This window comes from Mauremys mutica, chromosome 3, assembly GCF_020497125.1.
Source record: "Mauremys mutica isolate MM-2020 ecotype Southern chromosome 3, ASM2049712v1, whole genome shotgun sequence".
Lineage (NCBI taxonomy): Eukaryota > Metazoa > Chordata > Testudines > Geoemydidae > Mauremys > Mauremys mutica.
In genome coordinates this window covers 69684188-69699469 of record NC_059074.1, presented here as the reverse complement: position 1 = coordinate 69699469, position 15282 = coordinate 69684188, and the positions used below count along the sequence as shown (strand labels likewise).

Genomic DNA, 15282 nt, shown 5'->3' with positions numbered 1-15282 from the left:
AGCCAATGGAGGGACTCAAAGAGGGGAGTAACGTAGTTAGAGTGACAAGCCAGGTAGAGTATCTTAGCAAAAGTAATTTGAACAGAGTTGTGGGGTTGCAGTGTCAAGGCCAAAAGGAGTATCTATTCTTAAGATCCTGAACTCCAAAGCAGCTGATGCAGGTAGAGTGAGAGTCTGAAAGGTTGCTGGGTTGCAGACTTACTGTAAAAAAATGGTGATCTTGCTGTGGCTGTAAGGCTTCAAGCTGGGGAGAAATGAAAAGTGATTATGCTTCTGCCATTATATCAACAAAGAGGTACGTTTTAAAACCCTCTTTTTGTCATTCCACTCACTGCAAAGCATGTTATCAATTTATACCGTGGAAAAATAAGTCCCTGCTGGGGACTTGCAACACACATATGATTCCCTCTCATGCCCTACTGTACATCATTTAAAAATGTTCATTGAAGCGTCAATCCTGCAAATGCACAGCATACAGAACTGTGATTTCTTCAGTGGGAGTTCTGCACATGATGATTTGCAATATGAGGTCCAAAATTGTCAGCACTGATAGGTCTGGTCTATTAACTCTGTTCTGATGCCAATTACAGTGTAATACAATAGTAATGTACCAAATTCTCATTCTAGGGCTGCTGAGCATCCTGGCTACATGGCGGGCATCAGTGAGCAGTAAGATAAATAGTGAAGTGACAGCAGGGAGTGATGGTCCTTAAGTGTACATTTCCCAACTGGATGCTGGTTATTTCTATTACTCCACAAAAACACAGCTGCAAAAATATGTATCTGATTATAATGGAGATTAGACCTAGATGTTTTTAGGTCGTGGGAGGCATGAAGAGTTTGTTTTTGTGTGGACATGTGTGTTTGATGCCACCTAATAGCTCTATACCCAGGTATCTTGCCCTGAGCACTCTTCATCTTTTTTTCAGATGAGAAGCAGTAGGTTCTCAAACAGTAGTTTAGGAGGGGGAAGAAATTTTAATTTAAATATCTTTCTTTACACTTTCTGAGATTGGCAGTTGTAGTCTAGATGCAGATGTAAATGCAAGTAAAATAAAGTAGTGTAATTATCACTGCAAAATGTAAGTAAATCTAAAGTGCATATAATATAGTATTTAATATAAATACAACTGCTGTAATTTATCCCTGCTGGAGTGTATCATTCTTCTTATTGTGTGGTTTATTCAGTTCTGGATTTCAGTGACCCCTTCAGTACTGAAGTTAAGCCAAGAATCCTACTTATGGGACTGAGAAGAAGTGGGAAGTCTTCCATTCAGAAAGTTGTCTTTCACAAAATGTCTCCAAATGAAACCCTTTTCTTGGAGAGCACTAACAAGATCTGCAGAGAAGATGTTTCCAACAGCTCCTTTGTTAACTTTCAGATATGGGACTTTCCTGGGCAAATTGACTTCTTTGACCCTACGTTTGACTATGAGATGATTTTCAGAGGCACTGGAGCACTGATATTTGTCATAGATTCTCAGGTAAAGAGAAAGTTATAAGGGTGGTATTCAGGCCACCTGTTTGTCTTAGTCATTTTTCTCCTCCATTTATAGGCAAATGGAATGCAAACACAGAGACAGTCAAATTTTCAAAAGCACGTAAGGGACTTAGAGCCTAAGTCCTATTGACTTTTAATGGGACTTAGGTGCTTTTGAAGACTATAACCACCAATTACAATTAAGTTGACAGAGTTGGTGATTTTTTAACCTCTTTTTTGCAAATAAAGGTTCAAAACCTAGTTTTAGTTTTTATTTTAAATGCAGAAATAACTAGTCTGCTTTAAAGTCTCTGGTTCCTTGCATGGACTTGCTAGTGATGGCAATTGGGCTTTTGTGCAGGTATAGGCCTTTATGATCACAGAAGTTTAAAACAAAGGAATTTTGAACTGTAGAAGTGTCTGCAAGTGTCTTATAAATGTAGCTTTTGTCTTGTAACTGTTTGTCATAAGGTTGTGGGTTTTATTTTTTCCATTATTAGGATGATTATATGGAGGCCTTGGCTAGGTTGCATCTCACTGTGACCAGAGCTTATAAAGTGAATCCAGACATCAACTTTGAAATCTTTATTCATAAAGTGGATGGCTTGTCTGATGATCATAAGATTGAAACCCAAAGAGACATTCACCAGAGGACAAATGATGACCTTGCAGATGCTGGATTGGAGAAAATTCACCTCAGGTGAGAGAAGCAACTGTGCACAGAGTCTTCTGGAAAAGGATAAAAGCCATTATTAATGCTAAAGCCAGAACCAGAGCAGCCTATCTGATAGACAGTTTATCACTTTCTAATTTATTGACGTAGCAGGCAACAAGAATTTATTAGATATGACTATTAAGGGAAAAGATAATGCCTTTGAGTAAATTATTCAGTCTGTAGAAAGAGCAGATTATTTTAGAAAATTGGAAATAATGCACTTCAACAAACTGGGTGCTACAGGACAGTAGAAACTTCAATGTGGTTCTTGGGACTTGTGAAATAAAAAATGCCATCATAATGATATAGTGCTTCACAAACATGCTAATTCATAGAGTAGCTAATCACTTTGATGGCACCTTTTCATTTTTAATTTCATCCCTACTATTTTCAAGATGTAAAGCAATACATAAAAGCTATGTAGTATTGCTCTCCCGGTATACAGAAAATGCTTTCCAGAGGATATTGAAGTGGGAACTAGATCATTAAATTCCATATATAGAATAGCTTTGCAGTATCTATGGTTTCATGTATTCATATTGTGTACTGTCATATTAAATATAGCCCTGAAAATATATGTAATTGTTTTAATTATTGACTTCAGTTTGTTGAAGAACTGTGTTTTAGAAACATTATGCAACTTCTGATCACAAGGGAAAAATGCATAATTTCAAGTACTTCGTGTTTCAAAATATTTTACATGCTCATTATGACAGATTCAGAATGTTCCTTTTATATGGCTAAAAGGAAAATATGGTGACATTTTTTCCAGCTTTTATCTGACAAGTATATATGATCATTCTATATTTGAAGCCTTTAGCAAAGTGGTACAGAAACTGATTCCACAGCTCCCAACACTGGAAAACCTCCTTAACATCTTTATCTCAGTAAGTATTTTGTGTACTTTCTAGATTTTTGCATAGAACTGATTGAATACAAGAAAACTTGTGATTTATTCTGTAACAAGTGAATCCTAAAAACTGCTACGTGCCTTTTTGAGAGATGCTGTGCACGCTCAGTTTAAAGTGAAGTCGGCTGGAATTTAGGGTTTCTACCTCATGTAGGATTTGGGCCCAAATCATTGCAAGATGTACAGAACAGTGTAGCTGCATTTTTTTCTAAACTGAAAATATTTTGAGATCATCAAATTATTTTTCAAGGTTAGATCGCGCATAGAGTGAGCTGACAGTCATCCCTCATCTGTTTAGACATTGGTTTGAATGTGACCTAGATCTGTGTGGTATGGCTTCTGTTTGTTTGGTTTTAAATATCACTTGACATTTTCATAAATTATAAGGCCAGAAGGGATCATTGTGATCATCTAGTCTCACTGACTGCATAACACAGGCCAGAGGTCTTCCCTGGATTAATTCCTGTTAGAACCAGTGTATATTTTGTAGAAAAACATCCAGTCTTGATTTAAAAATTGCCAGTGATGGTGAATCCACCACAGTCCTTGGTAAGTTGTTCCAACAGTTAGTTAAATTTGCTGTTAAATTTGTGTCTTACGTCTCATCTGAATTTGTGTAGCTTCAACTTCCAGCGTTTGGAACTTGTTCTTAGTCCATAACTTTGAGAATAAATAAATGATAATTAACTGATCTTCCAGCAGACTAGTAGGGTGGGTAAGACTTTACAATTTGACAGAGTGGGGTGAGAAAACTGAGACAGAGAAGTTAAGTGAACTAGTGAAACTGCGGCCAGAGATACTGGACTGCTTGTCAGTTAACACCCATTCCCAATCTCCCATTATCATAGAAAGTAATTGAAAAGGTGGTGGTTGTTCAGTTCCAAAGGCACTTGAACAACAGTACTAAAATACCATGCTGAGCATTATACAAAATTTAAGACAGATAGCCATATAGCAGTATCCTGGATAGGTTCCCATTTGGGTGACAGCCTTCATTGGTGTTGACAACATGCCAGTCGCTAAGACTCAGGGTCATAAATAATCTTATATTGGGATCAGCTGTGCATTTTGGAACTAGCAGAGGGTTTGTGCTGAACCATTCTGCCCCTCTTGAGATGATTGACCATAGGCAGTTTCTTCAGTGACTGAGGGATGTTCTGGTGGTGCCCTGTAGGTGTTTTCAGTCATGTCTAGAATGCAGGAATCAATTGGTAGTGATAAACAGTTCTTTGTCAAGTCCTTGAAAAATGGTGTCCTTGAAGGATCTGTACTGTATCTCCCATGTTGCGCAGGGTATATCTTGCCAAGGAGGTTTGTCCAACTCGTAAACACAGGGTAAATATAATCAGTAAATCAGTGACATACAACTGCCTATCTCTTGCCCTATGCACCTAGTAAGCTCTGCAACATATGAACAACACTGTCAGTGTGATGGCTCAGAACTGTCTTATCTTCAGTGTTGGGAAAATCAAATTCTTACTCCTGGGTAGAGGTAATCAGATAACAATATTAAGAGGCTTGTTCTTCCTTCACGTCAGAAATGATAAATAAGATTAAGAATCCTGATACCAGTTTTGATCAGGCTTTTTCCATAGGAAGCCATGTGTTGGAGATGAAGGGTGGTTTTTTTCAGTTGAGCAATATGCACAGGTTATGTTTTCATTTATCCCATTAAGACCTTCCAACAGCAATAGTGATCTATTGTTGTAATGATTCTGGGGGTGGAGCAATTGTTGCAGAGTTTCCTGTCACTGGGAACTCTTTCAGAATGCAGTAACATATTTGCAATCATGATCATAATATGCCTGTCCTGTAGTCTTTATGGTCTACCTACCTCTTTACAGGCAGCCAAAATAAACTTGCACTGTTGGTCCTTAACTGTGTAGGCCTTTGCTACATACAAATCCTTCCTTTTGAGCCTCAGTCATAGGGATGTTTGTTGTTTGGTTTTGTTTTTAGCAGGTGATTGGTTTTCGTTTATTTTTAATCAATGTCCCCTAGGATATAGAATTTGTTTGGTCCAGGAGAGATAAAAATCAATAACCGTTGAATTAAAATAAAAGTAAAGCTTGCTTTTGTTGTTCATATTGGATTTTGTTGTTGTTTAAATCTGACACTCTCTTGAAAAACTGAAATAGATTGTTGTAAATCCAATCTAAAAGGTTCAGCTCAAAATCAGTTTAATATGTTGGAATGGATCAATATGTAACAAAAAAATGCAAAATACTAGAAATCAGTATGTGTCCTGTACACTAGATAGCTTATTGAATAAAAATCCTAAATACAGCTGGATGAAAACCTGTTACAGGCCTGACTGTGGAATGACTTCGATATTCCTTAAAACTCCATATATATTTAGGGACAAATCCTGACCCCCTTCACTTTGAGGATAGACACACACTTTGTTTCTGTTCCTTGATTAGATAAATATCATACATCTTAGCTATCCAATCAAAATTAAGCAACACAGCTTGAATTTCAGCTATTGAATATCTTTAATCAATCCATAGAGTAAATAAATGTACCAGACATATTTGATTACTGAGGAAATGGTTATTTGTTTGTTTTGTTTTTCATTTTTTGCTTGCAGATATTCAGCAAGCAGAAAGAGGCTAAATGAATGAGAAATTATTCATTATGAATTACTCAGCTATATTGAAAACTCTTGGGAAAATCTCAGTCCCAGAGCATTCTAAGGGGCAGTTACTACAAACACTCACTACTGGACATAATCCATGTGAGTAACCCTATTGAAGACAATGGGACTATTACCGGGCATAGTGCTTGGTAGGCATTTTTGAGCATGGAGTATGTCTTTCCTTTATGGAAAACACTTAGCATGTTTTAGATTTTACTACAATCTAAGTAATGAACACTTTTTAAAGATTGTGTCCCAAATTACTTGTGAATGCTTAGATCCTTTGTCTGCTGCCATTGAAGTCAATGGCAAATTTCCATTCAGTGGAACAAGGAGTGGGAGCAGGTATTTGCTTTTGATCTGTTGTATGGCATTCTGAATACTTGGGAGGAAGTAACAACAATATCTATGTTTTAAATAGCATAATCCTTCGTGTGACAGGAATGTACTGGCAATGTCTTTTTAACTTTCAAGCAGAGCACTAAATACTTTGTTGAATGTAAAATCATAAACATAAAGCATTAATTTCTAACATGCCAAAGTTCAGTGGTTTTGTTTCATTCTCACAACCTAACTTACATATACTACATATATGTACTATATACTGATTAATAAGATGAGTAAAATTATCAAGCGCCTAAATCCAATCTCCAAAAGTGACGTAGGGTATGTGTGCAGCACAGCTAGACTCCCATGACTGTCCTGTACCAGCCAACTCGTGCTCGCAGTGCTTGGGCTGCGTGGAGCTGATTCACTGTTGTGTGGACATCTGGGCTCAAGTTGGAGCCTGGGCTGTAGAACTCTGCAAGGTAGGAGAATCCCAGAGCCTGAGAGCTCCAGCCTGAGCACAGATGTCTACACAGCAATGAAACAGCTCCGCAGCCCAAGTCCCATGAAGTTTGCAAACCTGAGTTGGCTGGCACGAGCCAGCCTCAGGTTTTTCTTTCCTGTGTAAATATACCCCTAGGCACTTGGGAGGCTACATCTCATTGGTAGTCAATGGGATTTAGGCCCCTACACCACTTAGGCACTTTTCAAAATTTTATCTGATATCTATGAAAATTAAAAGTAAATATTCTCCATTTTTACAAGAATTAATTTTGTTAAACCAGATGTCTGCATAAAGAGATGTACATGTTACCAAGCCAAAGATTTAGCTTGGTGGATAGGGAATATTTCACTTCAAAATACATCAAACAGTTACATGTTGTTGGCTCTGACACCTGCTGATGAAAGTGAAGTTTTTTTTAAGAAACTTTAAAGATAAAAAAGGCTAAAATTGATTTTTAAATTAAGCTTCTGTACAATAGATTTAAACTGGTCGTTTCAATCACCTTAGTTTAAATCGATTCACCCTAGCTTCACCCCTTTTAAATCCAGTGCAGCTGGATATTACCTCTTCCTTCCATTTCTTTTTCCTACTTATGTATTATCTCTCTCTCAAATTTGTTTAATATGTTTACTTTTAATTTGTGTTTACATTTTTTGATATATTTAGAAACTATTTTTATGTTGCATGTTCTTGTCTGTGAAGTGTTGTGTGTACTCTGAAAACAATAAGAGAAACCTTATTTAGAAGTGGGCCCAAACTACAATCACAAGTGCACATCCCTGAAACTTCAGTGCTGATTTTTTTTTTGAGGTAGAACAAACTTGATTCACTTTCTCAAAAGCAAAACGGTACATTAGGCACAATCCCATCTAAGTCTGTTAGAGTATTGGCAGTGTTTTCAATAAGGGCAAGACTGAGACAATGATATTTCAATCATTTTTCCCTCACTTTCCTAAAAAGTAACATAATGCTGATATTCTATGCACTTCCTATTATTATTACTGGAATATTTTAGGGTATTGACTTTTTACTATACCTTACCTAAGTAACACTATATAATGATATTGATCCTTCTCTTTTCATATTTTCAGACTTCTTTCTCTCTCTCTCTCTGTGTACCCTTTTCTTTTTTTTTTCCTGTCACTAATTTTATCTGAGCAATTTCTTCTTTCCTTCTGAATTCTCTCATCCACCCTCTCCTTTCTCCACTATAGGTATACTGATATATGAAAAAGCATGTTTCTAAAAGTCAGATTTTCTTAACTATGTTGATTATGCCCTCTTAGATTATAAAACTCTGAAGATTTTAAAAATCTATTTTACATATATCTATATGATTTTTCTTTATTCTGTATTTCTCACACTTGAAAATACAAAATAGATTAGTCATTTTCATTCTTGTTTATAGAACTTTACTATTCAGTTTCATATTCAACTCATGTTTACAATATTTAAGTTTCAAACACGGCAGGAGACTAAAATAATAGGGGAATTAAATAATAATTTTCATTGAAATTAAAATCTTGAGTTTTTGTAAAACCTGAATTTTTAAATGAATTTTGACATCTGCTGAAGTACATGAGGAATTTTTGTGTGAAAATGAATCCTTTTAAATTTTTTTTTTTATTTTTAAATCGTACAGATGCCATTTCGGTCATCTATGACAATCAAATATTATATTTTTGTTCTTGGGTTTTGAGGAATTGTAAGAGATCCAGAGCGTATAGTTTGTAAATTTCAATAATTGATTACTAGAGAGTGTTATTAAGAACAATCTATGGTGTATGTTTTCCCATTGAAATAAAAGAAATTCAAGCCCATGACACCTATTATTACTGATGGGAGTTCCCAGGATTAGTTCCCTTTGTGTTGATGGATGAATTAGAGGTCCTTTAAAATTAAGCTGCCCAAAATGTTATGGGCTATTGTGCTGAACAATACCCTGGGCTGAAATCCCTTAATTCCTGGAAATAGGAGAAAGGTGGCAGGAAGGTCACTTTAATCTATAAATGTTTATTAAATAGTTCTTTTGAAAGAAAACAGTACCGAGTGAAATTTAACTGAGTTTGTCTCAACTACAAAAACTGTTCATCAGAGGTTTTCAAGACTTCTGATGGGATTATGGAATTGCTGTAGCACCAGTTCAGACCCATATTAGGCAGCATAAATGGACTTATACATATACCTTTAAAGACTATTTTAAATATTAAATAATATTAAATAATAAATAATATTTTTCTTTGTTTATAGAATTCTGGGATTGAGAAAGCATTTCTGTTTGATGTAGTCAGTAAAATTTATATTGCAACGGACAGTACTCCAGTGGATATGCAAACTTATGAGCTCTGCTGTGATATGATAGATGTTGTTATCGATATTTCTTGTATCTATGGGTAAGTAGATTGTTGTTAATCATGCTTGTTAATCTTCTTTAGCCACATTATTAGGCTAGAATATATTATACGGTAACTAAAAACTGAATGTCCTACAGATTGGAATGACTTCGAAACATTGCAAATTTACAGGTAACACTGTACTGTATGTCGAAGTGAATGGGAAATCACCTAAGGTATCTCAAATACATGTAATCTCATGGAGACTCTAAATATGCTATGATAATAGCTATGGCCTTACCTAATTCACGGTCCATTTTGGTCAATTTCATGGTCATAGGATTTTAAAAATCATCCATGTCATGGTTTCCGATATTTACATCTGAAATATCATAGTGTTAAAACCATGGGGTCCTGGCCCAAAAGAGGGTTGTGGGGAGGTCTCAAGGCTATTGTAGGGAGGTTGTGGTGTTGCCACCCTTACTTCTGCGCTGCTGCTGATGGAGGTGCTGCCTGCAGATCTGGGCAGCCGGAGAGCAGCGGGCAGCACAGACATGAGAGTTGCTTGGTGTGTGTGGGGTCATCAGTTTTTGGGGGAGAAAGGGCTGGCCTTACGGGTGGGTGACCGCCTTTGGCCTCATGGTCAGAGGGTGCTGTGGGTATTTCCCCCACACACACCTGCCAACCCAGGGGCCCTTTAACCGTCGGGTGCTGGGGAGGGGCAGTGCTGGGGACAAGGTTCCGGAACCTTTGCAGTACCAGGAAGGCTGGGGGGCCATGCCCCCCATTATTAACATGGGTGTAGCTGGGGGCCACCCCTGCCCCCCAAACTATACCCATGTTAAAAGTGGGGGGCATGGCCCCCTTGCTCCCTTGGTTCTGGCTCCCTGTACAGTGACCCCTCCCTCTGTGATTGGGGAGCAATGGGGGCAGGAAACAGGGTGAGGGCGCAGAGCTTCCTGCAGCCAGGGAAGGTTCCTGGCGATGCGTCTGACCGGCCCCGGGAGTGGCCTCTGCAGGAGAAGAGGAAGTCTTGTCCCTCCCTAGCCCTGCCAGGACTAGCAGCTGGAGCCTGGTACATGGTAGGAGCCCTGTCTGGGGTGCCCCAACTCTGCCCTTCCCTGGCAGATTTCATAGAGGAGACAAGATTTCGTCGTCCGTGATGCGTTTTTCACAGCCATGAATTTGATAGGGCCCTAATAATAGCCATTAACATAGAAATAGGGAGTGGAGGGGACCCTCCTTTTAAAATGACATTCTTTTGTGAATCTCAGTGTTGAATTTCACACACAAATGTTTGCCATTTTGTTTTAAAAACGCAGCTCCCATTACTATGTTTGTTTAGTTTGCCACCAAATGATACTCCTTGCCTCCTTCCTCCCCATACTCTTGTTACCAGCTATCTTGAGTTTCATTTTCCCATCTCCTTCCATTAGCAATCATACACTTCACTGCTGTAACTGAAAATCTTCTAAGGTACCTGTTACAGCTTGATCCTGAGATGTGTGGAACATCCACTGTTCCCACTAAAGTCAGGCTCATAGTGATGTAGAAATAGTGCATCCTGGAACACAGCCCTCTAAAGGTTAATCCATAAAATACTCAATAGAGAATGTGTGGTGGTCTTTGGTACCTGCAAACACTACAATAGGTCTTTAACGATAACAAGTGGGCAAAGCTCTTTCTAAAAAAGGTAGCATTTGAATCATTTGCCTGGCTCTTAAAGTTTTACAGCTCTGTTAAATGTACAAAGCATAGTTTTGGCTGAGGTACAGTACACATTAGATTTTTAAAAAGGGAGAAAAATTGTAGAATGTTCTTCAAGTTTATATTTTATTACAGATTGCACGAGTTCAGATGCTTCACTAATCTTACGAAAGCTCGTGCCTTGCAGATACATACAATAATTAGGGATCAGTTTCTGTGACATTATATTTTAAGGAAAAGGCTGCTGCTGTGTACATCAAAAACAAACACATCTAATTTATTACTTGTTGTGCACCATTAGTGGACATGGTACCTTATATATGTGTGCACAAACTGTGACTGTCCCATGCGCTCTTTAAATAACTGTTTAGCATTTGTGACCAGTTAAAAATCTCTATTTGTCATCTTATTGAGATATAGTGTAGTTTAGAGACATAAAGTAAGACTTGGGTATACAGATATTTTTTAATTGATTAGGATTATTTTAGCTTGCAGAGAGAGAGAAGAGTAAATGATAGAGACATTAAACTGCAGAGAAGCTGCTCTGATACCCATTTGACCGTTCCCCAAATACAAGACCATATAATAAATTGAAGACAAATGTAAGAGGAATAAAAGGAAATGCATATCCACAGAATGTGGAATCTTGAACTTGCTGCCCCAAGATATTGATGCGAATAGTTCATGAGACTGGGGCACATTACCCATTTAGAGTAATAAAATTGCTATGTGCATTTACACTACTGGGATCATATTACAAAGTTTATCACAGGTATTTGCTGATTATCAGTTTGAGTCAGGAAGAAGTCTCTCCTCTTGGTATACTGTTGCATAAGTAGGAGCGTTGTGGGGAATTTAATGCATTGACCTGAACTATCAGTCAGCTGCCACTGCCCAAATCAAGTTTCTATACTCAGAATTATCAGGCCAGAACAGAGTAATTGTTTCACAGTCTTTATCTGAACTGAGGTCAGAGTGTTGCATATTAATAAAAATGCAAACAAGTTTGTGGTAGATTGGTCTATAACAGACAGGAAAGAAGTGTGGTTTACTTCTGGTATGTGACAGTCAGGATATCTGGGTTCTGTTCCCAGCTCTCACAGACTTCCTGTGTGACTTTAAAAAGTCCTTTAATCTATGCTAAGCTATGGAGCTGAATTTTTCATAAGCACATTTTGAGATATTTAGATGGAAGGTTCTATATAGCCAAATAATTTAAATTTGTCCAATGACTAACTACATGTTTTTTTTTATTTTGCCATTTAGGCTCAAAGAAGATGGCGCGGGAACACCTTATGACAAAGAATCAACAGCAATCATAAAACTGAACAATACAACTGTCCTTTATCTAAAGGAGGTGACAAAATTCCTTGCTCTTGTTTGCTTTGTAAGAGAAGAAAGCTTTGAGAGAAAAGGTATTTTTAATTTTTTTGTAGTAATCGATTTTTTTACTTCATATTCACAAGCTAATGAGTAACTGTGGGGTTGTCCCTAGAGGATGTTACGACTTCTAGTGGTATCACAAATATCAAATAAAAACGTATTTTGATATGGCTTTCATATCATTGTGCCTAAAATTATGAGGTGTTTGTGTTGCCACTCAGATAAGATGAAATGATAAATATATGAACAACTTTCCTGTATGAAAGAAAGCCATACAATTAAATGTCAAAAGCAATAAGACTTCCATTTATACTAATACACAAATAATGATTGTTTCAGCACATTTTTGCTAACTTTGCATTGCACTTATTGATATAAGAATATGTAATTGTAATATCCTATCCACAGAACCCAAGAGAAAATCGTTTGAGTCCTTACTTTTCAATAAGAAAAGATTTGTTTTTGCCTCTTTGAGATTTTTTTTTTAAACTGCATGTTTGGAAACCAGGCAGTTTTCAGGTTTTGTATATCACGTACAAAGCTTGTGAGTAACCACTCTGACTCTTGCCAAGGTGAGTATTAACAACTCTAGTTCACTGTCCAGCTGTTCATTGGCCAGTGTCGCTTGAGCTGTTGGTCTTGGTCAGATTCCTAGTGGAGAGGTGTCTGTGTGTCTCCCAACCCACGAGTATTGTTGGTTCTAATAACCATACTTGACAGTCTTATAAACTGAGCTGTGGAGAATGAACTATTATCTTAGCCCTAGAATGCACCTCTTCCCTCTCAAGATGAATGTACGTAAGCAGGTATGTAGTAATCAGCAATACTGGTGCTATCCCTGTTCAGTGAATTGATTAGAGGACTTGTTTGTCTTATTTTACGGAATTCCAGTCATAGTGGGTATCTTATCAATACAGAACGATTGATTGGTGTTGGGGTGAATATATAGCTCTAGTATCTTTGGTGTTGTCAAATTGGGATATTTCCTTAGCACTGAAGCTGGAATTAGCTCTTATATTTTTAATATTCTACGTTGTGCTAACACTAATAGTCATGCAATTGTGAAGAACTGCAAAGCGAGTCTGTCAGGCTTAACCCAAATTTTGCTGTGCTAGCACTACTGTGTTAAGACCTCTTCCATTATATCCTTTTATTCTTCTTCGAGTGCTTGCTCATATCGATTCCAATTAGGTGTGCGCGCGCCACGTGCACGTTCGTCGGAAGATTTTTACCCTAGCAACACTCGGTGGGTCGGCTGGGTCGCCCCCTGGAGTGGCGCTGCTAGAGCGCCGAATATATACCCCTGCCGACCCAACGGCCCTTCAGTTCCTTCTTACCGCCCGTGTCGGTCGTTGGAACAGTGGAGCGTGGCTTAGCTGGCCTCCACTTCCCTAGCTACTCGTAGTTCTCTCGTTAATTCTTGTGTATATAGTTCAGATTTATATAGTTGTAGTTAACTTTATTCGTTTATAGTATAGTTAGTGTATATAGTTCAAAGGGGTTCGGGGATTATCCCCTTCCCCGCACCCGGTGCCGGGGCCTATGCCCGGTTCACTGGGTTTCAAACCGTGCTCGGCCTGCCACAAGCCGATGCCGACAGGAGATCCCCACGACTCCTGTCTTAAGTGCCTCGGGGAATCTCACCTAACAGATAAGTGCCACATTTGTAAGGCCTTTAAGCCGAGAACAAAAAAGGAGCGGGACTTTCGTCTCAAGCAGCTCCTGATGGAGGCAGCTCTTACTCCTCCGCCCTCGGCACCGAGCGCTGGACAGTCTTCAAGAAGTGCTCCCTTGGCACCGGATTGCGCTGGTACCACCAAGGCCTCTCGGCACCGGCCGTCGCTGGCACTGACATTCACTCGGCACCGATCCCTCTCCCCGACGGCGAAGAGGCATAAGACTCCTGCTGTGTCCGCGCCGCCTGCTCCGCAGCCCAAGTGCTCTACTAAGTCGGACCGCCCGGCACCGATACCTGCCATGGCACCGACAATATCGGCACCGTCGATTCCAGCCATGCAAGAGCCATCGAGTCTGGTGCCCGAAAGCTCCCCGGCGCGAGCCGTGGTTGAGCTCACTATTCCCTCCATGCTGGAGACATTTTCCACGGCGAGGGAGTTGATTGCAATGACGGAGTCTGCGCTGCCTCAACCCCCAGAACCGCCGGTGCGGGTTATACAGTCAATTGGCAAGCCTGCCTTGATCAGACCACCCTTCGTTGGCACCGCAGAGCGGCACCGGTCATGATCGCGATCCCGCAGACGTTCTCGGTCCCGTCGCCGATCCAGGTCCCGACGCCGCTCGCAGTCCCGGCATCATTCTCCATTTCGGTACCGGTCCTACTCGCGGCACCGGTCAGTGTCCCGTTCGCCGGCCCAGTACACTCGGCACCGATCCAGCTCCCGGCACCGCTCCAGGCACCGTGACTCTCGTAGCCACTCCCGACGTCGTGCCTCGAGATCTCGGTTGACCTCCCGGCACCGCTCCGGTCGCAGGTCCCGATCTCACTCCCGGTACCGGTATGCCTCCCGGTACCGATCCCCGGTGCCACGTCGAGCGACGTCAGCTAGAGAGGGAGACTCTGCCCAGGGATTTTCAGCTCCTCCATGGCCATCCAGACATGCATCAGTGTTGTCCCACGCGGGTAGTTCATATGCGCAGGACCGTGATTCGGATGTGCCCACCAGAGTCTTCCAGGAGCCCCAGGCCCAGGACCCTGGCCCCCATCAGTGGTCATTCTGGACACCTTGGGCGTACCACCAGGCCCAAGGGGTACCTGTGATCCCATCTCGCTCTGTTCCGTCAGAGCACTGGGTGCCAGAGGCGACAGTTAGCCGTCCCCCTCCGACCAGTACGGAGGAAGCCCCGGTTCAGCCACTGGACTCCCAGATCCCACTGGAACAGGAGGTCGTCCAGGAGCACGAGCCCACGCAGGACCCGCTTGTCCCTGGCCTTTCTTCTTCCTCCTCCCCAGATCAGGCAGTGGCAGGAACATCCTCCTCGGGCCCTCCTCCAATTGACTTGAGGGCCCATCAGGACCTCCTGAGACGGGTGGCACTCAATATGAACCTCCAAGTGGAGGAAGTCTCGGAGATAGAGGATCCGGTCATAGACATTCTGTCGGCTGACGCCCCCATTAGAGTGGCCCTACCGTTCATTCGGACAATCCAAGCCAATGCGGATACCATCTGGCAGTCTCCAGCCTCTATCCCGCCTGCGGCCAGGGGAGTCGAACGCAAGTATATGGTACCCTCCAGGGGGTACGAGTACCTATATGTACATCCTCC

At 40.5% G+C, this 15282-nt stretch overlaps 1 protein-coding gene across 3 annotated transcripts in view; it reads left to right on the top strand.

Moving 5' to 3' along the window:
• Window positions 1-15282, top strand: part of RRAGD (Ras related GTP binding D) — a 37513-nt gene that overhangs the window by 13241 nt on the left and 8990 nt on the right. For 2 of the 3 annotated variants that reach the window (XM_045011424.1, XM_045011425.1), the window contains exons 2-6: window positions 1189-1484; window positions 1981-2180; window positions 2968-3082; window positions 8826-8968; window positions 11882-12030. In XM_045011424.1, coding sequence (XP_044867359.1) covers window positions 1189-1484; window positions 1981-2180; window positions 2968-3082; window positions 8826-8968; window positions 11882-12030 — 903 coding nt within the window. The remainder of the gene's footprint in view (window positions 1-1188; window positions 1485-1980; window positions 2181-2967; window positions 3083-8825; window positions 8969-11881; window positions 12031-15282) is intronic. The other variant, XM_045011427.1, reaches the window with a different exon arrangement.